The sequence below is a fragment of the Empidonax traillii genome, unplaced genomic scaffold, assembly GCF_003031625.1.
Source record: "Empidonax traillii isolate 1590-97213 ecotype Southwest subspecies unplaced genomic scaffold, ASM303162v1 scaffold286:size1162393, whole genome shotgun sequence".
Lineage (NCBI taxonomy): Eukaryota > Metazoa > Chordata > Aves > Passeriformes > Tyrannidae > Empidonax > Empidonax traillii.
In genome coordinates this window covers 274,874-297,687 of record NW_020955479.1, presented here as the reverse complement: position 1 = coordinate 297,687, position 22,814 = coordinate 274,874, and the positions used below count along the sequence as shown (strand labels likewise).

At 41.3% G+C, this 22,814-nt stretch overlaps 1 protein-coding gene across 3 annotated transcripts in view; it reads left to right on the top strand.

The window, feature by feature from the left end:
• PRKCA (protein kinase C alpha) overlaps nt 1-22,814 on the top strand; it is a 129,312-nt gene that overhangs the window by 67,819 nt on the left and 38,679 nt on the right. For all 3 annotated transcript variants that reach the window (XM_027890368.1, XM_027890366.1, XM_027890369.1), the window contains exons 4-5: nt 15,619-15,730; nt 16,444-16,572. In XM_027890368.1, coding sequence (XP_027746169.1) covers nt 15,619-15,730; nt 16,444-16,572 — 241 coding nt within the window. The remainder of the gene's footprint in view (nt 1-15,618; nt 15,731-16,443; nt 16,573-22,814) is intronic.

Here is a 22,814-nt window from a genome sequence, read left to right as displayed (position 1 = left end):
TTGAACTGAGGAGTTCCCTTTCAAATCAATGATGCCATTTGATCCTGCAGTTCCCCAAACAAATTACCATTTTATTGGATTGACTCCTTATTCTAAACTCTCCATTTCATGATGCTCTGGGGATGGGGGGTGAACTTGTAATATTTGAACACAAATATGTGGTTTATCAAGGCTTACAGAAAGCTTTAGGGTAAGGATTTATGTTTCTTATTTGTTATCACCAGACTAATTAATACTTTCCTGTAGTGTTTTTCATCCACAGCTTTTGTCATTGTTCATTTTTTTAACCTGCAGTTTATGTAAAGACAGTTATAATTGTATATATTATTCTCTGGAGAGGAGGTTTTAAAACATGTAATCTTAGTTTAGAAGCATTCAGCATTCGTATTGTGGGCATTATTTCAGTCTGTGCATTCAACATTTCTTTATTTAACCAAGAAAACTTTGATTTGAAGAAGTATTTACCTGATTCTCTGATTGAACAGGCATGAGAATGTTATTCTGTTGGGTTTAATATAGTTTCTTAGTACAGTCTTGAGGCAGGCTGAAAATAAACTTCTACTTAATTGTGCTAAATAATGATACGTAATTTTTTTTTGGGGGGGGGGAGGGGGGGAACAAGCTGTTTTTTACACTCTTCCTAATTTAGGCCTTTAAAAAGTCCCACATAAGGTTACATATTTTAGGAGACACTAGAACATACCTGTGCTGATGAGTGAGTGTTGGGCTTGAAACCTCCTGCTCCCTGCCAGCTTGAAAAAGCAGAAATGTTCAGCTCAGTGAGAAGGTTGAGCTGCATCTGGAGCAGAAGTCACACCTAAATAGTATATATTGACAGAGCAGCTGGTAGTTAAAGGAAAAAGGATTGGATCAAGTCCCACGTGCAGTTTTAAGTCTGTGCTTTTTAAGGGACACAGGCAGTGGGACCCAGCTGAAACCCTGGCTGGAGATGGAGTAACCATCTCATATATAACATGAAGAACCAGTGCACAGCTCTGGGACTTTAAGTTAATATTTCTCCGTCACAAGAACTGCTTGATTTTTACTTATGGAGCGCTTGGGAATTGTTCTTTTGGCAGGGATTGGTTGGATGAGATTTCTGGTATTTTATATATATATATATATATATATAATGCAGTGTCGTACAGAACGTAATAAGGAGAGAGGAGAAAATCTGACTCATGATATCTGTATTTAGTCTGTGAAATAAGTGGCTCAGTGGTGGTAGTTGCACAGATAAATGTCATATTTAATCAAGCCTGTTTTAATTCTTTCTCTCTTAGTCATAGATACGTCCTGGTTCACTGATAGAGGACAGTTCCACAATGTAAAATCTCTGGACAATAGTTCAGTGCCTTCCAAATGAAATTGTTTTGTTATGGATTAAAAAAAAAAAAAAAAAAAAAAAAAAAAAAAAAAAAAAAAAAAAAAAAAAAAAAAGAAGGTGGGAGACCTTTATTTTGCGCTTTTTTTGATTTATTTTCGAGCTTCTAGAACAGTGATTATTTGCAAAATCTTCAAAAAAACCCCGAAATAAACCAAACAAAACCCCTGGGTGTGCCAGTGTGGCTTCTGCCCTGGGAATGTGACGTGGCCTGTCAAAAAGCAGGTTTGCTGTGACCTTTGAGACTGCCCAGATGACTCTGGGAAAGGTTTCCACCGTGTCTGGCGCTGACTAATAAGTTAACTGGGTTGTGCTGAACTCCCTTGTGCTGCTTTCTGTCGGACAATTTATTTTGCTGCTCGACAGGCTCAAAATCTACTCTTGTTTCAAAAGATCTTGTGGATAAAAATGAAATTCCTGCGGTACTAAAACGTGTCTAAATGCTTTAATAGAGCTTTTCCAAGAGCTCATATAAAACAGGGAGAGGAGAATGTGCCTGTATAAGGAAAACGCTCCGCTTGTTTCGGGTGCTGCCACATTAGAAATAATAACAATAAATAATAATGCTGTATTTCTGCTTCAGGTACTTAAATTTTTATTAATGTCTGATGAGAGCTCTCCTCTCAGTGTTGCATTCCTGTGGCAGAGTAGCCTTATTTGTTTTGCCTGACGTGAAAGATGTAAAAAAAAAATGAAAACGATAGAACAAGACCATGCTCTGTCACACTTAAAGTGGCCGTGGGAGTCGAATGGAATGAGACTTGATAAATTAATGATGCAAAGTGCTGAAGGAAAATGGAGAAGTGATGAATGTAAGTAGAGAGGTGCCAATCTCTAATGCTGTGATTGATGAGCCAGGCACGGGGGTAATGGCAGGAACTGTGGGCAAGTGAATGGATTTGAAACAATCGGGCGAATTTGGGGCTAAAAGCAACCCTGGTTCCTAGAGACACATTTGTTTTAACCCCTTTTAAAAACACGTTTGGGAAAGGTAATATTAATCTTCTAAATGTTTAGCACATCATTACTACTGTTTTTACATTGTAACCTCGTGTTATCTTTTACTGCAAATTTAATTTGACTTTTCTAACTTACTGAGAAACTAAATTTTTGTTTGAACTTGGACTGATGTTTTTTTCTGGGTTTCAGTTCATTGTTTCCTAAATGATGTATTTTTACAGATTTGTGTGCCAGGTTCAGTCAGAGTCACCTCGCTCGCAGTAACCCAGGGGCAGGTTGTTTAATGCTAAGTGGGACCCTGTTGCAGGGCTGTGTCCGCTAGGGGAGAGTCTTCAGGCACAGCAATAAAGTAATGGGCAAAGGGGCAGGAAAAGTCTTCCTGGCTTGGGAATTCAGCTGGGTTTTGCTTTGATTACCTGTCAGAGTGAGCCCATGTTGAAGTGGATCAGACCCCTTTGCCTCTCCCCCAGAGCACAGGGGGTTGGGGCTGCTCTCAGTGACAGCAAGAAAGGCACAGTGGGGGTTGTTGTTGGCATTTCTGGCAGCAGAAAAATTAGACCTTTTTGTGATCTCCTTTGAGACTTGTTTTTCCGTCATTTTCTTGTAGTGAAGGGTTGTTACACATCCTCAGGTAGCTCCTTGGAATCAGATCTCCAAAGTGTGGTTTTCCCTTCCCCAGCAACTGATCTGCAGAAAGTGGTGAAACAGTTCGTCCTCAGCAGCTCCAGCACTGCAGTGCAGGCAGAGGAAATGTCATTTATGAGGCAGGATCTGTGTATATAAAGCACTGATTTGTTCCTGATGGCTGAACTGAGCTTTGCCCTTCTATAGGTTTTTGTCCCACATTATTTATTTGTCTGGAATTAATCCGAAGGGTGGGAGGTGCAAAGTCAGCGACCGGTTTTGGCTTCAAAAATGGTCAAATTCCAGCAGCACTTGCAAAGGCTGAGTCTGCTGGAGCAGACAAGTGCTTTGTCATTGTCCCTGGGACTGTTTCAAGGCGTTAGAGCTGGTCATAAATCCCCCAAAGGGCAAGGTAGGGAGTTCCAGCTGAAACCTAAACTGGCACAGCACTCAGGTATGATCTTGACTGAACAGAAATATCCAGAATATAGGAAAGGATTAAGATGTTCATTATAGGAGGGGGGGAAAAAAAGGTATTTTATTTTTGTAATTTAAAAAAAAATTTTATTTTTACAACCCCTCCATGAATTTGCTGGGCATGCCATGGATCTGATCAGGACTGTGGCAGTCACGTGAGGCTCAGTCCTACATCTTGGCACCTTCTGCCCTCTCCACTTCCCGAAGGAAGGATTTACCACAAGCCTCTCTTATCAAAAGATACTCACTGTTAGTCTTGGATCAGAGGGGCTGCAGGACATTTTGTACCATAACTGTAGCTCTGTTGTGCAAGGCATTCAATCCATGGAATAATAGGCAGGAAAACTCTGCCTACTTGATGCAGGACACCTTTATTTTTCCTGAACAGATAAAGCATGTAGTGCAAATCTGAAATTCATCCCTTAATGTATTTTTATCAAAAGCCAGTGAGGAACAATGCAGGAAATGTCTTTTTTTTCCTCAGTATGAAATTCTCAGTATCAACTCTAACGGAAGGGTTTATGTGAGTATTAAGCCACGTCATGCTAATTGCATTATGTCGCCATCTAATAAGTCAGATTATGTACATTGTAAAAGTATTATCTGCGACCGTTTGTTTTCTTTGAAATGTGAAAGTTCATCTGGAGGGCAAGTGTTATTGTTTCCTCGGGTTTGTTTCATTTAAGGACGAGGAGACGTTTTCTGTGATGAAGGGAGTTTTCTTAAGGACTCTTGAAGACACACCATAATTTCTGACAGTCAATTCATAGATATCTGCTCTGCACTTCAGTTTTTTCCATGTTATGCACATGGGGCAGTCAATTATGGAAGGATTTTTCTCCCAGGTTTTTGTATTTAGATTTACCTTCAACTAAAGAAACGCCTTGAATTTATTCCGGTTTCTTCCTGGTAGGCTGTGGGTGTCCAAGCTGTTGCCAAGGTGGCCACTACAGAAGGAAAGATGGACATCTGAGTGACAGCAGCAGCGTTCATGTGGCCCCACAGGCCCATCACCTGACTAGTTCTAGCAAAACTGGTTTGCAAAGATTAGATTTTTTTTCCCGTTCTTTGCTCCTCATGTCAGTCTTCTACTTGTTTATCACGTCTGATGTTTCTTTCAGCAAGATTAATATTGTGCAGCTCCATTTGTACCTGGGATTAATTTCAATAATTGTTTTGGAAGCAGCCTTACAAAGGTTTAGCAGGCTAGAAAAAGCCTCTGTTAATCTGTATATTTGGATTATAGTGGAAGAGCAGTTTCTTTGCTTCTTCTTTTAAAAAATTACTTTACTTGCAGATGAGGAAAAAGGCACTTCATTCAGCTGCTGTACATGCAAGCAATTTTCCAGAATGCTGCTCCGTAATCCTGATGAACTCTGCTCTGTAATACCTTTTAGGAATAGAACAGAAGGCCTTTCCAGTTTTTTCTTCCTTTTTTACTTTTTTTTGCCTTTTTCTTTGCTCTTTTTTATTTATTTATCCTTTTTACTAAATTTAAGCTTTTTACTTTTTTTTATTTCTCTTTCACTCTTTTTTGCCTGTTGCTCTTGCATACACATTTTCTGTATAAAACAGAACTGGTAGCACTCAAGAGGATGAACTTTATCAGTGATGGATGACATGCACAGCAGCATTTAGGACACCAATAATTTCCCCTGGCTGAGACCTCTCACGCCAGAGAGGAGGAGGAAAGAGGAACATGCACTGAAGGGCCTTCCTTCACCTGGAAACTCAAGAACTGTTCCAGTCGGTGTCATGGACGAGGATTGTTGGACAGTTTGGCCCTGGTTCATGTTCCCAGTTCCAAGTATTTCTAGAGTTCATGGTGCCCTTGGTGTAGGTGTTCAGTGCAGTGTCTCCACTGGGGGATGTTTTACCCACAAGTGATGCCTGAGAAATAAAAAGTCAGAGTCTAAACTCGTCTTCCCTTTGTTGGAAGCACTCTGCCAGCAAAGGGCTTCTGTGCAGGCATCCTTCCAAAGCCACAGCCTTCAGTGGAATCTGGGAAGCTCCTCTGCCATCAGCAGCCTTGAGAAAAACACTGTAATTAAAGAAGGAGATGGAAAAATGCTTATTACTGAAACTCCTGCCTGTGGATGGGTCTCGAGGCTGGAGGAGGATGTTGCACTGTCACTAAGTGGTTCGGTGAAGCCTTTCTGTATTTCCTTTTTTTTTTTTTTTTTTTCTCCTTTGAACAGTGCACAGTTAATTGCCAGCCATTAAATATTCATAGATTTTATTATTCATTGCTAAATGCTGTGAGGACCTTTCCTGATGCTGTGAAGCAGCTGAGACTCACTCAGCCTCCGGAGCAACGCGGCCACGGCAGCCGTGAGGAAATCCTTCTTCCAGGGCTTCCAGCACTCCTCTGGTGTGATTACAGCAGTCCTTCTTGTGTTCACATTTTTGATTAGGAAACCTCCAAAGGGTCACATTCTGCCCAAGGGACAGCAGATTTGTGTCAGTTCTTATTTTTAATCTGAGTGTGCTCTCAGCTGTGGGAACAGCAAAACACTCTTCTCTCTAATAGCAGCATCGAGTTTTAGGTTTAAAACACAAACAGAGCTGCCAAAAGTTGGCAAATCAGGAGGCTGTACTAAAAGCCTGTCATTCTCTCAGGGGTTTGCTGGGTGCTGTTAACTTTTTCTTCAAGTTTCAGTATTGTTATTCTGAGTTTTTAACCAGCTGATAAATAGAAACTGCTACAATGCCATGGAAAAATGTTATGGATTAGGCAGCTTGTCTGGGATCTCTGCCATTGGAAGGTCAGCACTTGAGTACAAAAGCTAATGTCAGAGCATCTTGCACATCCCCTCTTAGCTGCCTATTTATATTTTACTCAGAGGAGTAGGACTAGTGACTTTTTCCAGGGAGAAGATCCTGCCTTTGCTGTAGAAACGATACCAAATGTCCTATAAATACTAACAAGTCTGATGCCTGCATTCCTTGGTCTGCAAAATCGAATGTGCTTGAGTTACTTTTCTGAAGAAGGGTTATTTAGACATATGGAAAAAACATCTGTTCAATGCAGAAATAAATAGTGTTTCAGTGGTTATACAATGTAAAAGATCATTCAAGGACTCTGTGCCTGAGTATCCCCCATGGTGGGATCCTGGCTGTGATTTATTGAAAGCAGCGTTTTTCACACTGAGGTGTGGATTTGGAGGTAAACATATTTGAGGCAAATCCTGCAGTCATTTATATAATTCATATGTGCAATCGTTCCATGGGATTTTTGTCTTTGGAGAGCAAAACTCTGCCTTGTTTTGTGAAATATCTGCCTGGTTTGTAGGTACTAATGTTCGTACTTCTCAAAAGACAGAACTGAGATGAAGAACAGAAATGAGACAGTCGGTTTAAATTATGCATATTTTACCCTCCTTCCTGCCTTTTTCTTGGTGCTTAACCAATGTATAAAATATCAGGCAATAATGAATTATTCAGTGAGTGACTTTGAAGGCAATTTGCTCGGGTGTTTCAAACTTGTGTCTGTCTCTAATAAAGTTTGTCAAATGAGGAGCACCAGGACAGCCCACAGGTTCTTGTGCGAGGGGAGCAGCTGAGCTGTGAAATTCTGACTGATTTCGGAGCAGAAGTTCCTCAGACTTCTCAAAAATCAGTGATTTTGTGCTCAGTTCACCGCAGTTTTGCCATGATACCGGAATAAACAAATGGGTCATTTTGTTTGGAACAGGAAAGTTTTTAAGCGCATTTGTTCGCTTGGATGTGATTAACAGGTATCAGTGCAAGATTGCAGTGAAGTTGTGTCCAAAAAACCAAAGACGTGTGTGCCAGTGCATGTATGGATATTGCATGTTCCTGTTTGGTGGCAATACATCCAGACACAGCAGTGTCTCTCCCGGGAACTGTGCTGGAATTTGCAGCTGCCGCCGTGGGAGGTGGGAAGAAGAGAAGGTGCTGCCGAAATAGGTGCAGGAAGAGAACAAGCAAGGTGTGCCTTTATAAATTGGTGGGTTCCTCGCCATTTTAGGAGGAGTGGGAAATGTAAACCAGTTATTATTCAGGGCCTTGCATATTGAATTAGCTCAGAGGAAGAGCAGCAGCTCAGCAAACTGCCTCCCTTCTCCCTGCTCGTAGCGCCGCTGCTCCTTTGCTCTGGGTTGTTGTGTTTTTGTTTTTGTTTGTTTTTTTTTTTGGCAAATCAACTCATGATTCTGTGCTCAAATCTGTCGCTTAATAAGTTGTCAAGACCTTTGTTGAAACCACCTTAGACTGAACTAAGTGAGGGCAGGTTTGGCTTTACAAATAAGAGCTTGAGTTCGTGGCATTTTTGTCTCCTTCTGTCAGTCAGCGCTCTGCAAGTCCGGGGTCACAAAGATGCTTTTTGAAGCCTTGAAATGCCACCAGTGAACTTCACTTAGGGCTGCAATTGCTTCTCAAAGGGTGTCTGGAGCCATTCCCGTTTCCCCCTTATTATTGGATAAATATGTACCACTTCCCTGTATGAACAGTGCTCAAACTACAGCAGATGTTGGATTGCTTGACCTGATACCTCTGCCCTCAGGGTCGCTGCTCTTACAGGGAAATGGGGCATTTCAGGTGAAGTTCAGCCTTTTCTCATTCCGTTTTCCCTTCAGGTGACTGAAAGAAGGATATTATGAGCTCCAGCTGAGGGTAATGGGGGGAGAAAATAAGTTGTATCTTCTCTATCATGAGCAAGTTGGCCAGTAATGAAATACTTTGAAATATTTGAGAACTGAGGAGGTATTGTGCACAAATATATTTAAATATTTAAGAACTGATGAGAAATTATTGCTATAATAATGTAAAATAATCCTCTTGCAACCTGCTGCCACACAGTGACAGCAGACAACGTTACCTGTTGGTGTTAAATCCTTTATTACATTAATGATGCACTGCACCCAACCACACTGCAGCTCCTTTGGGAAGCAAAGAAACTACACTGTAACTGGAATACTGAACAATTCACCACACTGTACCTCTCAATATCAATACTCTCCTGCACAGCAGGAATTTGTTAAAATTACTTTTCCCAGCTGATCACTTTAAACTATATATATTTTAATACACACTCAAGGTGTAAAAGGATGCTCTGTGTTGAAAAGTGCATCTTCAGCAAATTAATTAACAAATGACAAAATAATAAAGCTAATAAATTAAGGTTTTTAAGCAAGCCATATACAGCTATGTCTCTCTTTTTCCTTTTAAATCCAGATCCCTGGATTTTGTCTTTATTGAAATTATTTCCACGTGGTAATGGGATGTGAAGTTGTGTCTGAAACCAAACCTTTCTCCATTTCTCCTGCTCGTGAATCATTTTCCAACAGGATCTTTTGTTTATGCACTTTGTGTAATTATACTGCAGTTTCTTCATTAAAAAAGAATGAGGAAAAAATAGCCAGTAAACACCGAGTCCCTTCCGAATTTATCTGTCTTTCTAGTAATTAGGAAATTACAAATCCCTGGGAGTACAGTCATGCAGATCTTCTTTCTCCCTTTGCCAACTTAATCAGTTCTATTCTGTCCAAGAGGAACAGGAACAAAAGGCAGCAATCAAAAGCAGTTTATTCAATGACCACCTGTTTCTTTTAATTAAAAATAATAATTTACTGTGAATTCCAGGAGGGGACTGAAAAATAGGCCTTTGAATCATTTTTGAACCGTGTTCAAGTTGTCCCCTTTCTATACAAGTACAGAGAAGAAACAGCTGATTGAAATTTGTTAGTTTTAATTAAATACAATTTTTTTTTTCTGTTTGTGAACCTTCTTAACTCTTTTCAGAGTGATAAAGAACAGAAGTGGTCTTAGTAACAGCGACGGGAGAAGAGATTTTTGTTGTTATTTTTAGCTGGGTTGTCACTTGTTATCATGAAAGGCTTTTCTTCTGCAGCACTTCAGAATCAGTCTTCATTTCTGAATGTCATTCCAGCCCCTGAACCCAGGCAGGAATGGGCTGCATTTTGAACTTGCTGTGGTGCAGAGGTGCTGGTGCAGGTCTGCCAGGAGCACAGCAGTGTTTGCACAGCAGTGTGTGCAGGAGCTCGGGGCTCCTGCCCTGCCTTAGCTCTGAAATCCAGCGTGGATTAGAGCCCATCTCTTCTCTCCTCCTTTGCATCATCGTTGTACAGCCTCAAAGATTAATTTACATAGGTTTTATTACCTGTATTTTTGCTTAGTCTTCATTTCCTTATCCCACCCCTGCCTTCCACTGCTGTTGGAGAGTTGAATAAACTCCACTTATGCTCCGAACACCTCCCAGTTGTGTTCAGGTTTCCCATCCTGCAAATGTCAGTGGGTTGAATGAATGAATGAATGAATTCCTTGTCCAGGTTATCCCCTTGAGTCATTCCAAACACTGACACTCTAAATCCTGCCTGGAGGAAGGATTCCTGGAAAGAGCCCGTGTGTGATTTCTCACCCAGTCAGAAATCCTGGTCATGCCATTCCTCTCCTCCTCCGCTGCAGGAGCTGTATCTCAACCCATAGATGATGTTTTTTGGGTGCTTGGCAGGTGGATTTGGAGCTCTGTGGAGTCTTGCTGGGGAGGAGTAACCCCATGACCATCTGCAAAACCCAACTGCTGTGTGGTTGGCCCTGCTTTGAGCCAGGTTTGGGCTCGGGGGTCTCAGAGGTCCCGACCACCCTCAGCCCCCCGGGACATTTTGGATTCTTCAGGCAGTAGAAGTCTTATCTTTTATTGTACTTTCCTGAAATCAGTAAAATTTCCCTATGCTGTGGCTATGAGAGGTGAAATATCAAACAAACTTTCAGCATTTCCTAATTTGTTTTTAAAAAGTCATATTGTCCTAATAATTCCCAAGAGTCTCAGATTCCCTCTGCTTTCAGACTCATCCATCCAGGGAAGAGCAAAGCTGGTGACCAGTTCAACAAGCAGCTTTGACTGTTCTTGCTTCTGAATTCTGATCACAGAAACCATATTTTAAGCCCTGGAAGTTATTTCCAGTAGAAGCATTTGGCTCTTGCAGCTCCTCAAGGTTGAAGCTGCTTTCTCAAATTGAGATGCCAAGCAAATAACTCACCAACCAATATTTTGGTTGCCTCAGTAGGAAAATAAACAGCAAACAGAAGAAGGTGTCTCAAACAGACATGGACCTGAGTGGGGTTCTGGGTATTGTGGTTGCTCAGAAGGTGTTTAGAAAAGCTCGATTCTGGAGACTTTCACAGCTGAAACAGAAACTTGCCCGAGGAGAGCGTGGGATGAATGTGGGATTTGGCTCTGTGGAGAGAAAACCACGCTTGGTTCCTCTTAAATATGTTTTATCAACTTGATATTTGCTTGGGGAAGTCAAACCTATTTTAAGTGGAATGCATGTGGTACAACTTGCAGCGGTTTCATTGATCTGCTGGAGCAGAGCTCCTTACAATCCATACTTTAAAGACATTTGGAGGAGGGGACAGGGAGAGAGATGTAGGATTCAGTGTTTCTGCCACAGTAGGAAATGTCTGAAGGCTGAGTATTAAAGAGAGGAAAACACCTGCCAGTCTCCTGGGGCTTTGCTGTTGGTGAGGAGGGACAGTGAGCTGGTATCTCTTGTAACAATTTGGATGTTGTTTTGCATGTATGGAATGTGTGGTCACCCCTCTTTCCAACAGGAACACGAGCAGTACCACCACTGATGCTGCTGAGGCTCAGGAATTACTTTTTTTTCTTTTGTCTAAGTGAAGCAATTTGGATATTTTAAGGGGGCTTTGTGTATTTTATACTCAAAAGCCCCCTGGTGATTTTAACGCCTGCGAAATGATAGCGGGTTCAGTGTTGCTATCAGGGGGAATAAAATCCTAATCAAAAGGGAGCTCTTAGGATGAATTCTGAAATATATTGCTCACAAGCTGGTCTGTGATGTGCTAAAGCACAGTTTGACATGTGCTGCTGGGTAACCAGGAGCTTTCAATTATTGCAGAGCCCCCCCCCCCCCACCGGCTTTGAGCCCCAAAAAATGCTGGAATGGTTCCTGGCAGGAGGGTGCTTTCCATGGCTCTTCAATAAAGGAAATGGATTCGTTTGGGCCAAACAAAGGCAGGAGCAGGGATGGTGGCACAGCTGCTGCAGTGGGCAAGGCAGAGCCCGGTGGCAGGAGATGGAGGGACAAACGTGTTGGTTGGGGAGATGCCTCCGTGTTCATCTGCTTCCCTCTGCTGGAGTGCAGCAGGATTCCTGCCTGGATTCCTGCTTGGATTCCTGCCTGGATCCCTGCCAGGATTCCCGCCCGGCTCCCGGAACTCCTTAGAGCACACCCAGAGCTGGCTTGGCTGGGGGAGTCACTTCTGCAAACTCATGATTTCTTTTTTTTTTTTTTTAAGGGTTTCTGCTCCGTTTTTGGTTTCCTGGCAGTAGTTCCACCTCGAGCAGCCCACATCTCCTGGTCACTGTGACTCTGTGCAATCTTGTCTCTGCTTTGAGACTAATGAATAATATTTTGATTTTTTTTTTTCAGAGCTGTGTGGGCTGTGGATGCCCAGTTGCTGTTCATCTTTATAGGGATGCTGCACCCATATATGTCATTACAGGCTCTGAAACCCAGTCTGTTGGAAAGCAGTGGAATTGCAGAGCACTGGCCAGATTTTTGCCAGTTTAAGGGTTTTTCAAAGACAAATATTTAAATGTCAGTGATATTGATTGCCCAGTTTCCTTTCCCATTTAATTATGCTATATTGCATTCAGTTGTTCTTACAGAAATGGGGGATTGTCTTAACATAGCACAGAATTCACTTTTTAGCATGAAAATAACATGAATTTTAATAGAGCCCATCATTCATCACTGCTGAACAAGTGCCTTCCCGTTGCTTTCCCATTGCCACTTTCCCCCTCCATAATTTTGACGGATTTTGGAAGCAGAAGTGGGTTTTCCCTTTAGAGTTTCACAATTAATCTATGCCAAGTTTAGTGCAAAGTTCAGTTCTCTTGCAAATAGCAGCCATTATTTGGCAGTTCATCTGTCATATCCTGGCTTGGCTCCCTGTGTTTACTATGAAATGGGACTGCCAGCTCTGCTTTGGGAATTATTGAAAGTTTACATTGATGAAAAGGGGATATTTGAAGAAAATTTACAGGAGCTTCCCTTTAGCTCCATAGTTTTCCTTTAGCCAAAAAATACTGAATATGGTGCTATTTCCTCTATGATTCAAATAAGTCCCTTAATGCTTATTTAACACTGGGAAGCGTTAACAACTAATTAAATAATTGCTGGTAATGTGAGTAATTAGTCCTGGCAATGCACTAATTATTACTAATATGATTGCTTATAATTAAAATGCAAACTATAGATTCAAGGGTAGTTGTAAGTGCATGAAAAATCCCTGTTAATATAAAAATAAGATTAAAAGGTTTTATCATCTGTGATGGGTGGAAGTGTTCTCTTGGCTTTCTCTTGATGGGCTCAGACTTGCTGGCAAAATCAAGTTGTCTTCTGTACTTCAACTTACCAAAAAAACCTCAAAAAGCATAGAATTTAAACAGAAAATAGGATTAAATACTGAGGAAGAGTGCACTCTCTTATTTGTAGGGTTTAAATGTTTTTTAGGTTCTTCTGTTTAGATGGTATTAAAGGGATTTTGAGAAAGATTTCCTACCAAGTTTCCAGCTCAGGAGTAGTTTTGGGACTGTTTTCCATTGTCCTGTTTTTATTATGCTCTGCCTGGAATGACTTCACGGGTGCAGAGGGAATAATAACTAATAATAGGCAGAACTTATTTGCTGCTCCTTAAAAAAATTAATTCATGATAAATTTTTTCTTCTGAAACATCCTACAATAAGGACTTTCATATAAGGGTAGAAAACAGGCATTTGTTATAGAAAGCAAATGATGATTCAAATACCATATAATGAATCATGCAGGGCCAACTCCAAAGTTTGATTTATTTATCCGTGTGACTGGTTTTATTTCATTGTTTCCTGGGCTTTTGGAGTCACACTGAATTAGGCACAGGAGCACACGAGCTGGGGTTGCTTTGCAGTGACAGCAGCGTCGCTGTCCTTACATGTCACAACATTTTTAAGGCACACACCCCCCTGCTTCACTTAATTACATGGATGTTCCATTGTTTGGAATGAAATTATTTGGTAGTGTGATATAATTTCGGGAGAATATACAGGTTCCATGTATTTAATAGACATTCACTACAATAATTTCCCATAGTTCCTTCCCCCCCGTATCATTACTTTATGCTCATAAATACCACTTACATCAGAGGTTAAACACAACTTAAAAACTCTGTTTATTCAGTGTCATTCTTGGAAGCTTTTGTCCTTCTCAGCCACAGATGTGCTTACCAGAGTTATGCTTAAGTGGGTATATTCATGAGGCAGCAAGTCCCCTCCTGTCTCCTAAACAAAACAATTTAAGGAAGAATTAGCTTCCCAACTGTGGTTTGAATTGTTTGCAGTCATATAGTCCCAGAGCCATCAGAGAACCCTTTTTGTAAAGCAGCGTTCCCATGACCCTGTGCCACGAGGCCCTTTGCTATATCTCCAATAAATACCGAACCAGATGTTGTCTGGAGCCCTGGATGTCACTCCATGTGGTTTATTTACTAAATAAACACGGTTGTTAGCAGCTTGTATTTCATATCTCGGGCTGTGTAACAAGCAGAGCTATTGAAACAGTCTCCATTTGAATTCCTAATGTAAAGTCTTTACTTCTTGCCCTGGGTGCTGTACAATTTCTTCCTGTGCAGTGAAAAAATAATGGTGATAGGTTCATGATAAAACTCAGAATCAGTGCCGGAATGAATTCACTTGAAGACTGCTCCCAAAACACAAAAAAAAAACTTCACAAAGGGCAAGATGGCAAAATATTAAAATTTGAAGCCAATATTTTCCCTCCTCATAGTCACATTTTTATGGTAATAATGTTAGAAGTCCTCACGTTTCTTGAGAAAACACTTTTACTGGAGGAATCTTTGCCTTTTGAAGAAAGAGCCCCTCGGGTTTTCCAGCTTGGATTACATGCTGGGCTTTGCTTTTGATTGGCAGGTGAAGTTTAAAAATCAGTATATTTATAAGACAGTTTAATAGTTCTTATCTAATATAAAGGCATATTAATACAAAATGTAAACAGAAGAAAAAAACATTTTAAGGTCTCACTTTGCAGCTGAGTATTAGCTGAGGATGTTTTAGACCTGGCATTTCATGATTTCTGTGATCTTCCTGAAAAGAATGTTACAAGGATTCATTTCAAACCCCGGTATGTTTTTTAATGAAGAATTGCTGGTCTTCCTGATCAAGATTGGGTACTGTTAGTTGTGACCAAAATACATTTTGGGATGGAAATGGCCACGAGAGATATCAGGATGGGTATCAGAGAGGATGTGCACAGGACAGGGCTGTTGCCCCCTTTGTTTGAGCACTGCACATCTCCAGTCTGGTGTGTGTGGAGTGGGCCTGGCATGGGTGAACATGCTGAGTTTGTGATTTATTCCTTTTCTATAAGTGTCTTGGTTTTCCAGAGGGGATCTCTACCCCTAGAGGAACAGCAAATGTCTTTGGACGTGTCATACATTTAAGTGATTTGAGTGTATTCCCTTTCACTGGTCCTAAATTAGGAAACATTTCCAAGCTGCTGGTGGCTAAAATGTCCTTGCTATAAGTTTCTCTGTTCAAAAACGTGATGGGAATAGCAGTGTCTTTAAAATATTTACTCCATTCCAAGTTAAAAGTTGTTCCCTTTCATTTACAATGCAGATTATAAAGTTGCAGCGTTCCAAGCTGATACCCTCTGTGAGATGCTGATTTTCCAGCCCTCTGTTTCAGAATAGCCCATTAACAGTTATTTCCCTGCTGTATTTTGTGTGGCCGTTTCAGAACAGTGACAAGGACATTCTGCAAACAGACACACGCTCTGTGACACTCCAGCCACGGGCTGAGCACTGTCATTAAACTTTATGTACTTGTGCAGTCAGTAAGTGAAGTTTCAGTGTAGATAAATCATGGAGCAAGGCTGTGTTCTCTCTGAGCTGACTCACTCTTACAACACCAGAGCAAAGGAAAATTAGGAAGTGAGGCCAATGTGCCAGTGCAGGTGCCTCACTGAGGGCTGTGAACAAGCTACACAATCAAATGTATTTTCCTGCGGCAGAAGTTGCAGAGCTGGAAAGTTTTTGGTACTTGAAGTCATATATTAAAGGTGTATTTTTTATGACTTGAGGATATCTGTCTGTTTTTTTTCCTCCAGGATCCCAGAAGCAAGCACAAGTTTAAGATCCACACCTATGGGAGCCCCACCTTTTGTGACCACTGTGGGTCCCTCCTTTATGGGCTCCTGCACCAAGGGATGAAGTGTGACAGTAAGTGAAGGTTTTCTGTGGTACCAAAAAGGGTGGGTCAGAAAGTAAGTGGAAACCCTGGGTAACAGCCTCATAATTCATTTCTGTGGAAAATAGTGTTTCAAATGTCAGCTATTTATAGTCCTGTTATATTTCAAGTGGATATTTCAGCACTATAATGACCTACTAATGAAAATCACCTCTGCTGCTGAGAACACAGCGTGTTCAGCTTGATGTGGCTGAAGAGCCTTTGCTGTGGCAGTTTTGAGAAAACCTCCTGAATACACTCTTAAAAGACTGAAAATTCAGTTCAGTCTGTAGCCAAGGTCCAGTATTTTCCTTGTATTTAATTTGTATTGGAAGTGTCCTGCTAGAAAAATCAAGTAATCAATTTAAACTCCATTCACTGGTGATGCTGACGCGAATGCTCTGTTTTCTTAGTCATATTCCCAGCAAGTCCTTATTCCATTTTCACTTTTGTTTTCCCTTGCACATCATTAATTGTGATGTTTAGGATTCTGAAGTAGATTTTTTTATTCTCTCTTTTATTCACTGCCTGCAGACTGTACTGTAAAATGCAGCCATGTCACTGGGTTAAAAACCACCCAGCTGTGATCTGAAAGTCTGGCCAACAATTAGGCATTTAGTCTTAACTTTCACTTTCCTCTGTGTTTGCAGTGGGATCGTAATTATTGGCTCCTCGTGGGTGTCTGAACCATTTTTTGTCTTCACAGCCTGTGACATGAACGTTCATAAGCAATGTGTGATAAACGTCCCCAGCCTCTGTGGAATGGACCACACAGAGAAAAGGGGAAGGATCTACCTGAAAGCTGAAGTCATCGGTGAAAAACTGGAAGTAACAGGTAAACAGCTCGCTTTGGAACTTTCCAGGTTTTATAAATGTATAATATGCACTGTGGGTTTGTGTGCCTTGGTCAGGCCTTGGTGTGTTAAAGCCACTGATGGAGTATTTCCCTTCAGAAGTGTGAGGGTTTCATACAAAGTGTCTTGGAATCAAGAACTGGGGTTCGTAAAAATAAATAGGAAAATGAAAGCTGTAGTAATGGCTTTAAAAACTCAGGAATATTAATTAGAAAATCACTTTTATGGCGTATTTTTTCGTGTAGAAAGCAGCCCTGTAGGATGGTTATCTTGTTCAGGAAGTTGCCCATCATCTTCAGAACACAAGAGATGCACTAAACTTTCATCAGCTGAGGAGTTGTTTCCTGTATTTCAGAGCATTGAACAAACAAAGGCAGCTTGGATTCAATCCCAAATATTGCTCCCAGTGAATTATAAAATAAAAAACCCCACATAATTCTCTCATTCTTTATGCTTAAGGTTACCATGATGGGGAGGAGGCAGAGAAAGGAAGGAAAGAGAGGGTGGCAATTCACTTCCTTGGAATTGTTTCTCCCAGAATTTATGAGTAATTTTTGGTTGTGCACACCCAGACTTGCACACCCACACCCCCCCACCGACCCAGTCCGAGTCTGTGGTCAGCAGAAAGGAAATGAGACCATCCCACTGAATTTTCACAGCTTACAGAGCCAGCAAGTTTTCCTCCTGCCACTGTATTCTCCAAGGCTCTGTGCTCTCTGAATCCAAATACCTCCATATTTCTCCTGTCAGACCTCATAAAATGCACTGAAAAGGAGAAGCTGGATAAAACTGAGTTGAAGGGATCAGAACAGATCCCAAGTGGTGCTTAATTGTAGCTTAACTTTTCAAATCGCTTCCTGTCGACGTGGGAGGGGAAATTTGTCCAAGGTACTGTCATTAACAGGAGGTGGTTTCACTAAGTAGTGAGGCACTTCAGAGATGGTGATGCAGCTTCTAAAAGCAATTGTACCATGAGAGAGAATTAATTTGAAAATCATCCAAGTGACAAAATGTAATGTTTGCATTATTCTAGGCCGCTCTGCAGCAAGGTTCTTAAATATGGCTTCAACTTTCTGCCATAATACACATAATTTGACAAATAACATGTGCTTATTTTCTGATGATTCAGTGGGTTTATAATCCTTTTAGGGACAAAAACATTTGTCACAGGCCTTTGTGGTACCAAGGCCCTGTAAAACGATTGCACAAACAAGGATCCTTTTAGTTCACAGTTCCATTTGAAAAGGTCTTCTCTGAGATATGAACGTGGTCAAAGTGTTACAGACATTTCTTGGGTTTTCTTCATTGCTCTTTTTGGTGTCAGTGTACTTGGCAATTGCTGTTTCTATTGTGTTTATAAATAAAACATTTCCATCCTACAATTAAGTAGGTTTCTGGACAACAAGAAAAATGTTTACTATAACCTTGTTATGTATAAAACAATTTCAGGGCTGTTGTTGGGGTTGAGGCTTCTCAGCATTTCTAAGCTTTCAGAAAACTTCATTAAATAAAAGTGACAGTTGTTCTGAAAGTAAGCTGCTTTTTTGTTCCTTTAAATAAAAAATTGCTGTACAGACTAAGCCCAAATGACATTTCAGGTGCCTTTTGTGCATGTTTAACTGAAAAGGAAATTGGCAGTTGTCAGTTAGTTCATGGACACACTGCTATGCGAAAAATTTTCTCCTAGATTGTCATTGCTTCTAAAATATTTATGGAGAAAACCTTTGTTAGAATATACAGTTCCCAGAGCTGCCAGACACAATATCACTGCCCTCAGCTTTGGGAAGGGAGGTGAATTAAATGTCCAGGAGGTTTAGGAACAGCAGGAAAAATAATCGACGATTGACTGTTTGGTTTGAGCCTTTGGTCTGAATCTTTTTCAAAGGAATTACTCTGGAGGTGTTGAACTGCTTCAGCTGAATTCCTTAATATCTCTGCTCTGCATCCTGTTTTGGTTGTTAATTAGTTCCTGCTGGTTCTTTCCTAGCCAGCCTTGATTGCATGCAAAACATTTGTGCTGCTAAATGGAGACGTGCACTGGGGTTGGCATCTCGCAAATCGCTTCCATGGGCAGCTCGACCCTCCCAGCCCCAGCCAGGGCAGCCCAGGAGGGCACAGCTCACAGATGACAACTGCAGGATTTGGACATTTAGGGGACAGGGTTTAGCCCATCCCAGTTTGGCTTTGCCTCTGCAGAATTGCCCAGAGGGTTTGGTGGTGCCTTTTTGTTTCCAAAAAGCACCACAGTCCACACACACACACACAGGGTGTTTTCCTGATGGAATGTTGTAAATAGGAATGAGTTTTCTTCCCCCAGTGAATTCTAGGAAGGAGGCAAGGCCGGGTTCTGCCAGGTGGGGCTGGCCACTGGCTCAGTCAGATTATCTAAAATCTCCAAGTTGGCAGGTTTTGAATTGAACTAATGGTGGGAATGACTCAGTCCTCTGTATAAATACACTTAATTCCATTTAGCTGGGCCAGATCCTCAGTCCAGGTGCATAAACACGGACGTGCAGGTTTTCCTGTGTGAATTGTAGAGACCCTGCAACACTTCTTCACAAATGAGTAGGAATTTTGGATGGGTATACTCTGCCAAAACTCTCCGTCTTGCCAGGGCTGCTCAATCTGCCCCATTCAGAGCTCGTTTGTGTTGAAGTTCTTAAACATCAGTGGTTTATTTTCAATGGTTGAGCTGCTTGCTTGAGAGTTGCGTTGAATATTAATAATTTATTGCACTTGAAGTAAATCAGTGGGGTAGTTTTCTTTTTATAGCGACACTCCTGAATTGCTTATCTGTGAAATCACTGAGTTCGTGACCCTTTCATAGGTTGGATTGACGTGGGGGGTTTGCTCTTAGGCATAATAAAGCAGTTTCTGCTATTCTTAATCTCTGCTTTTTGCACTGAATTTTCTTCCCCCCTGATGTGTGCTACAAGCTTTTTCACTCTTACATTTACTTCTTGACCCGTCTTATAATTCAGGGTGAGTTTGTAGGTGGTTGAATCACAGTTGCGATTTTGTTCTTAATTTTATTTTGGGATTATTCTTCTAGTGAATGAACAATAACCTGGGTGAGAAAAATAACCCCGTTTGGTGCACTGATTTATAAAAAGCTGCCACGCTATTGGGACCCTGTGAGTGGCTGGGAGTTGGATGTGACAGCAGCTGACAGGGAAGAACTGCCCTCCCGACATCGACACCAATTTAGAGACAGGCTGGTAGTGACTTGCTGGCAGCTAATGCACCCCCCTATTACATAAACCTTGTTAAAACACAGACACAGCCCAGAGTTTTCAGGGGGAGGGGGGGGTTAAAGCTATTTTTCCAAGCTGCAAGGATACAGAAAATGGGGTGTCGTTCCTCGGTGATGCCTCTGGCGTTGGGAAGGAGAGGAGAGCTGGCAGCGATCCCTGCAGAGCACACGCAGCAGCCTCTCCAGCAACGACCTCCCCGGGAGTTCTGTGCTCCCCCCTGCCCATTCTCCAAATTATTTATGAGTGTATGAACGCTGAGCCACCTCCTGGCTCTGCACATGAATGGCCTGTCACGCTGCTGGCTGAGGGCAGCTGGCCCAGGAGCCTCTGCCCAGGCAAACTCGGAGGATTCTGGCACATCTCTAGAGTCTCATAAAAATTTTCTTTTCCTTAGAAGATCTTGCCACGCACACCACTCTGATAAATTTTATTTATGGGTTTTTTAGGTCAGTGGCTGTGAGCATTAACTTCATAATATCTGCAAGTGATTTTAAAAGGGAACACACAGGAATATTCTCGATATTTGACCGGCTTTTAGGACCAAATGCCTATAAAGCGATCCCAAATAATTGTTTGCATGTGGGAGACATTTTTAATGTCTCAAAAAACACGAATCTCATGGTTTGCTTCACTAATATCTCTTTTGTGACAGCCCCAGAATCTGCAGGGTTGCTGCAGTCATTACAGGAAAAGCTGTGCCTTTAGCAATGATAACAACAGAAAGTTTCCTTCCCCTTTCAGTCATTAAATTTACTTTACCATGAAGAAATAGGCAATGCACGGTATTTAAAAAGAACATTAATTTCTCATAAATGGCCATCTACATGCATACAGAAATATTAACTAAATCCTATATGTTTAGGTAAGTGTATAGACAGATAAAATTAGAAATGTAATGGTCTGAATCCTTTTTCAGACGATTTGATCCATCTTGTGTTAAGATTTATGTTTCATTAAGCAGCTCTCCTACCCAGTAGTGATTAATGATAATTTTTACAAAGATAATCTTATTTTAAAAATAAAATAGAATTGCTCCCAGGAGCTTTCCAGTTAAAATTGAAAGCAGAGAACCTATTGCAGGCACAAAAAACTTGGGAAGTAGCGTTAGGGATGATGGTACATTTTTTTTGTTAGTAGGAGAGGATATCTTAATAAATACAGAGAAATAAAGTGTCCTGGAAAATTAGTTCATTTTTTTGGCTTGTTCCAGACAAGGAAATGAATCATGTGAGTCTTGTACATCACCTGGGCAGTGCAGGGGCTCCTTATATGGCCATTTTTGGGGGCTCAGGTAATGGGATCCCTGGGCTCAGGAGGGATATGAAAAGAAATGTTACCTGGGCAGGGGAGTAGTTGTGGAATAGAGAAAAGTCTCATATCTGAAAGCCCTTTTAGTGATGAGAACTGTGCAGAGACTGGAAACTGCCTGAAAAGCGGGATTTGTTTCAGAGCCAGTTGTACATGTGAGTCACAACCAGCTCCAGAAAGGAAGCACTCAGTGAGTTTTAATAAAACCTCGGAATAAATCTTTAATGAAAGCTGAGCAGTTCTGGAGGCAGCTTTGGATTCTGCATACAGAGAATACAAATCCAAAAATTGGAAGAAGGACTATTTTCAGTCATGGGTAAATCTGAACTGTGGTTAAGGGGAGTGCAGTGAGGAACTGGGGAGGAAATGCCTCTGTCGCTCACCTAAGTCATCTGAAAACTGGGCAAATCACTGGGATTTGTGCTAGAATGTTCTTCAGGAGGCAATGAGAATTATGGAATAATTTACTAATGCTTTATTGTGTGAAGACAGGAACTTGGAGCTGACTCTTGGAGCTCACAACAGCCTCCCTTTTCCTTCATTTCTCTGGATATTGTGCCAGGCCAGACCGTTGGAGACTGGAATTGTCTTCTAAAAGCAGTTACTGGCATGTGGTGGAGAGATTTCTGCTCATCTAACTTGCCTGTGGGGAGTAAAAGATTGGCACAAAATGGTTGCTGTGATCACTAAACTGGTTTATTATCAACATTTGGGAATTCAGGAAAAAGGTGGCTGTGACTCACTTGAAAAGGAACTGAGTAAACTCATGCTGCTAATCATCCAGCTTTGTTCTAGGGACAGAAACATTTATTTACTCATTCCCGTGACTAATTTTATCTGCTGGTGCCACAAGAAGCTATAAATCCATAACTGCATATGGCTTGCAACTCTTGACCTATCCAATCTCATGGAAAAAGTTTCAGCTTCGTCATCCGCTCTCCGGGTTCCTCAAAAACTCTGCCCGTGTTTCTTCTCTTTGCATCAAACGTCAGTTGTTCCCTGCCAGCCCACTCTGTTTTATTTAGATTCTTGTTTCAAGTATGAATACCTAAGAACAAGATCTGTGTTTGCTTATGCCTTTATCCTATTCCTGGGAAAGTGGGTGTCCCAGTGGCAGGCAGGGCTCCTGGGTGGGTACTGCTGGTTTAGGAGGAGGACATGATAGAAGAGCCACAGGACAGGCATCAAATAGTCTACATTTTCTGTTGAATAGACATTTATGATCTCTCCTTCATTAACAAGTAGGAAAATGGTACTTTTTTTCCCCTCCTATTTCTGTTTTTGGAAGGAAAACCTGGGCAAGGTGGGATTTGTTAAAATTCGGTGTATAGTTCTCTTTGTTGTGTGTTCATCTGTGTGCTCTCTCAGTCCGCATTAAGAGTCCAATCTGGACAAAATGTTGGGAAATTCAACTTGTAGCAGCTGCTTTGCTCAGCACAGGGATTGTTCCCGTCCTTAATAGTCACGACAGAAAAGTGACAGATTATATTTTAGGTTTGTGCCCAAGTTATGCTCCACTTCACCTCACTTCAACCATCTCTAATTTAGAGTAACATCCCTAGCACAGTGTTGAGTTTAATTAACTAATAATTACCAAGCAGTAAGAGATTGCTGTCATTACAGCTATGGCACAACTCAGCCACGGTGAGTTGATTTCTTTT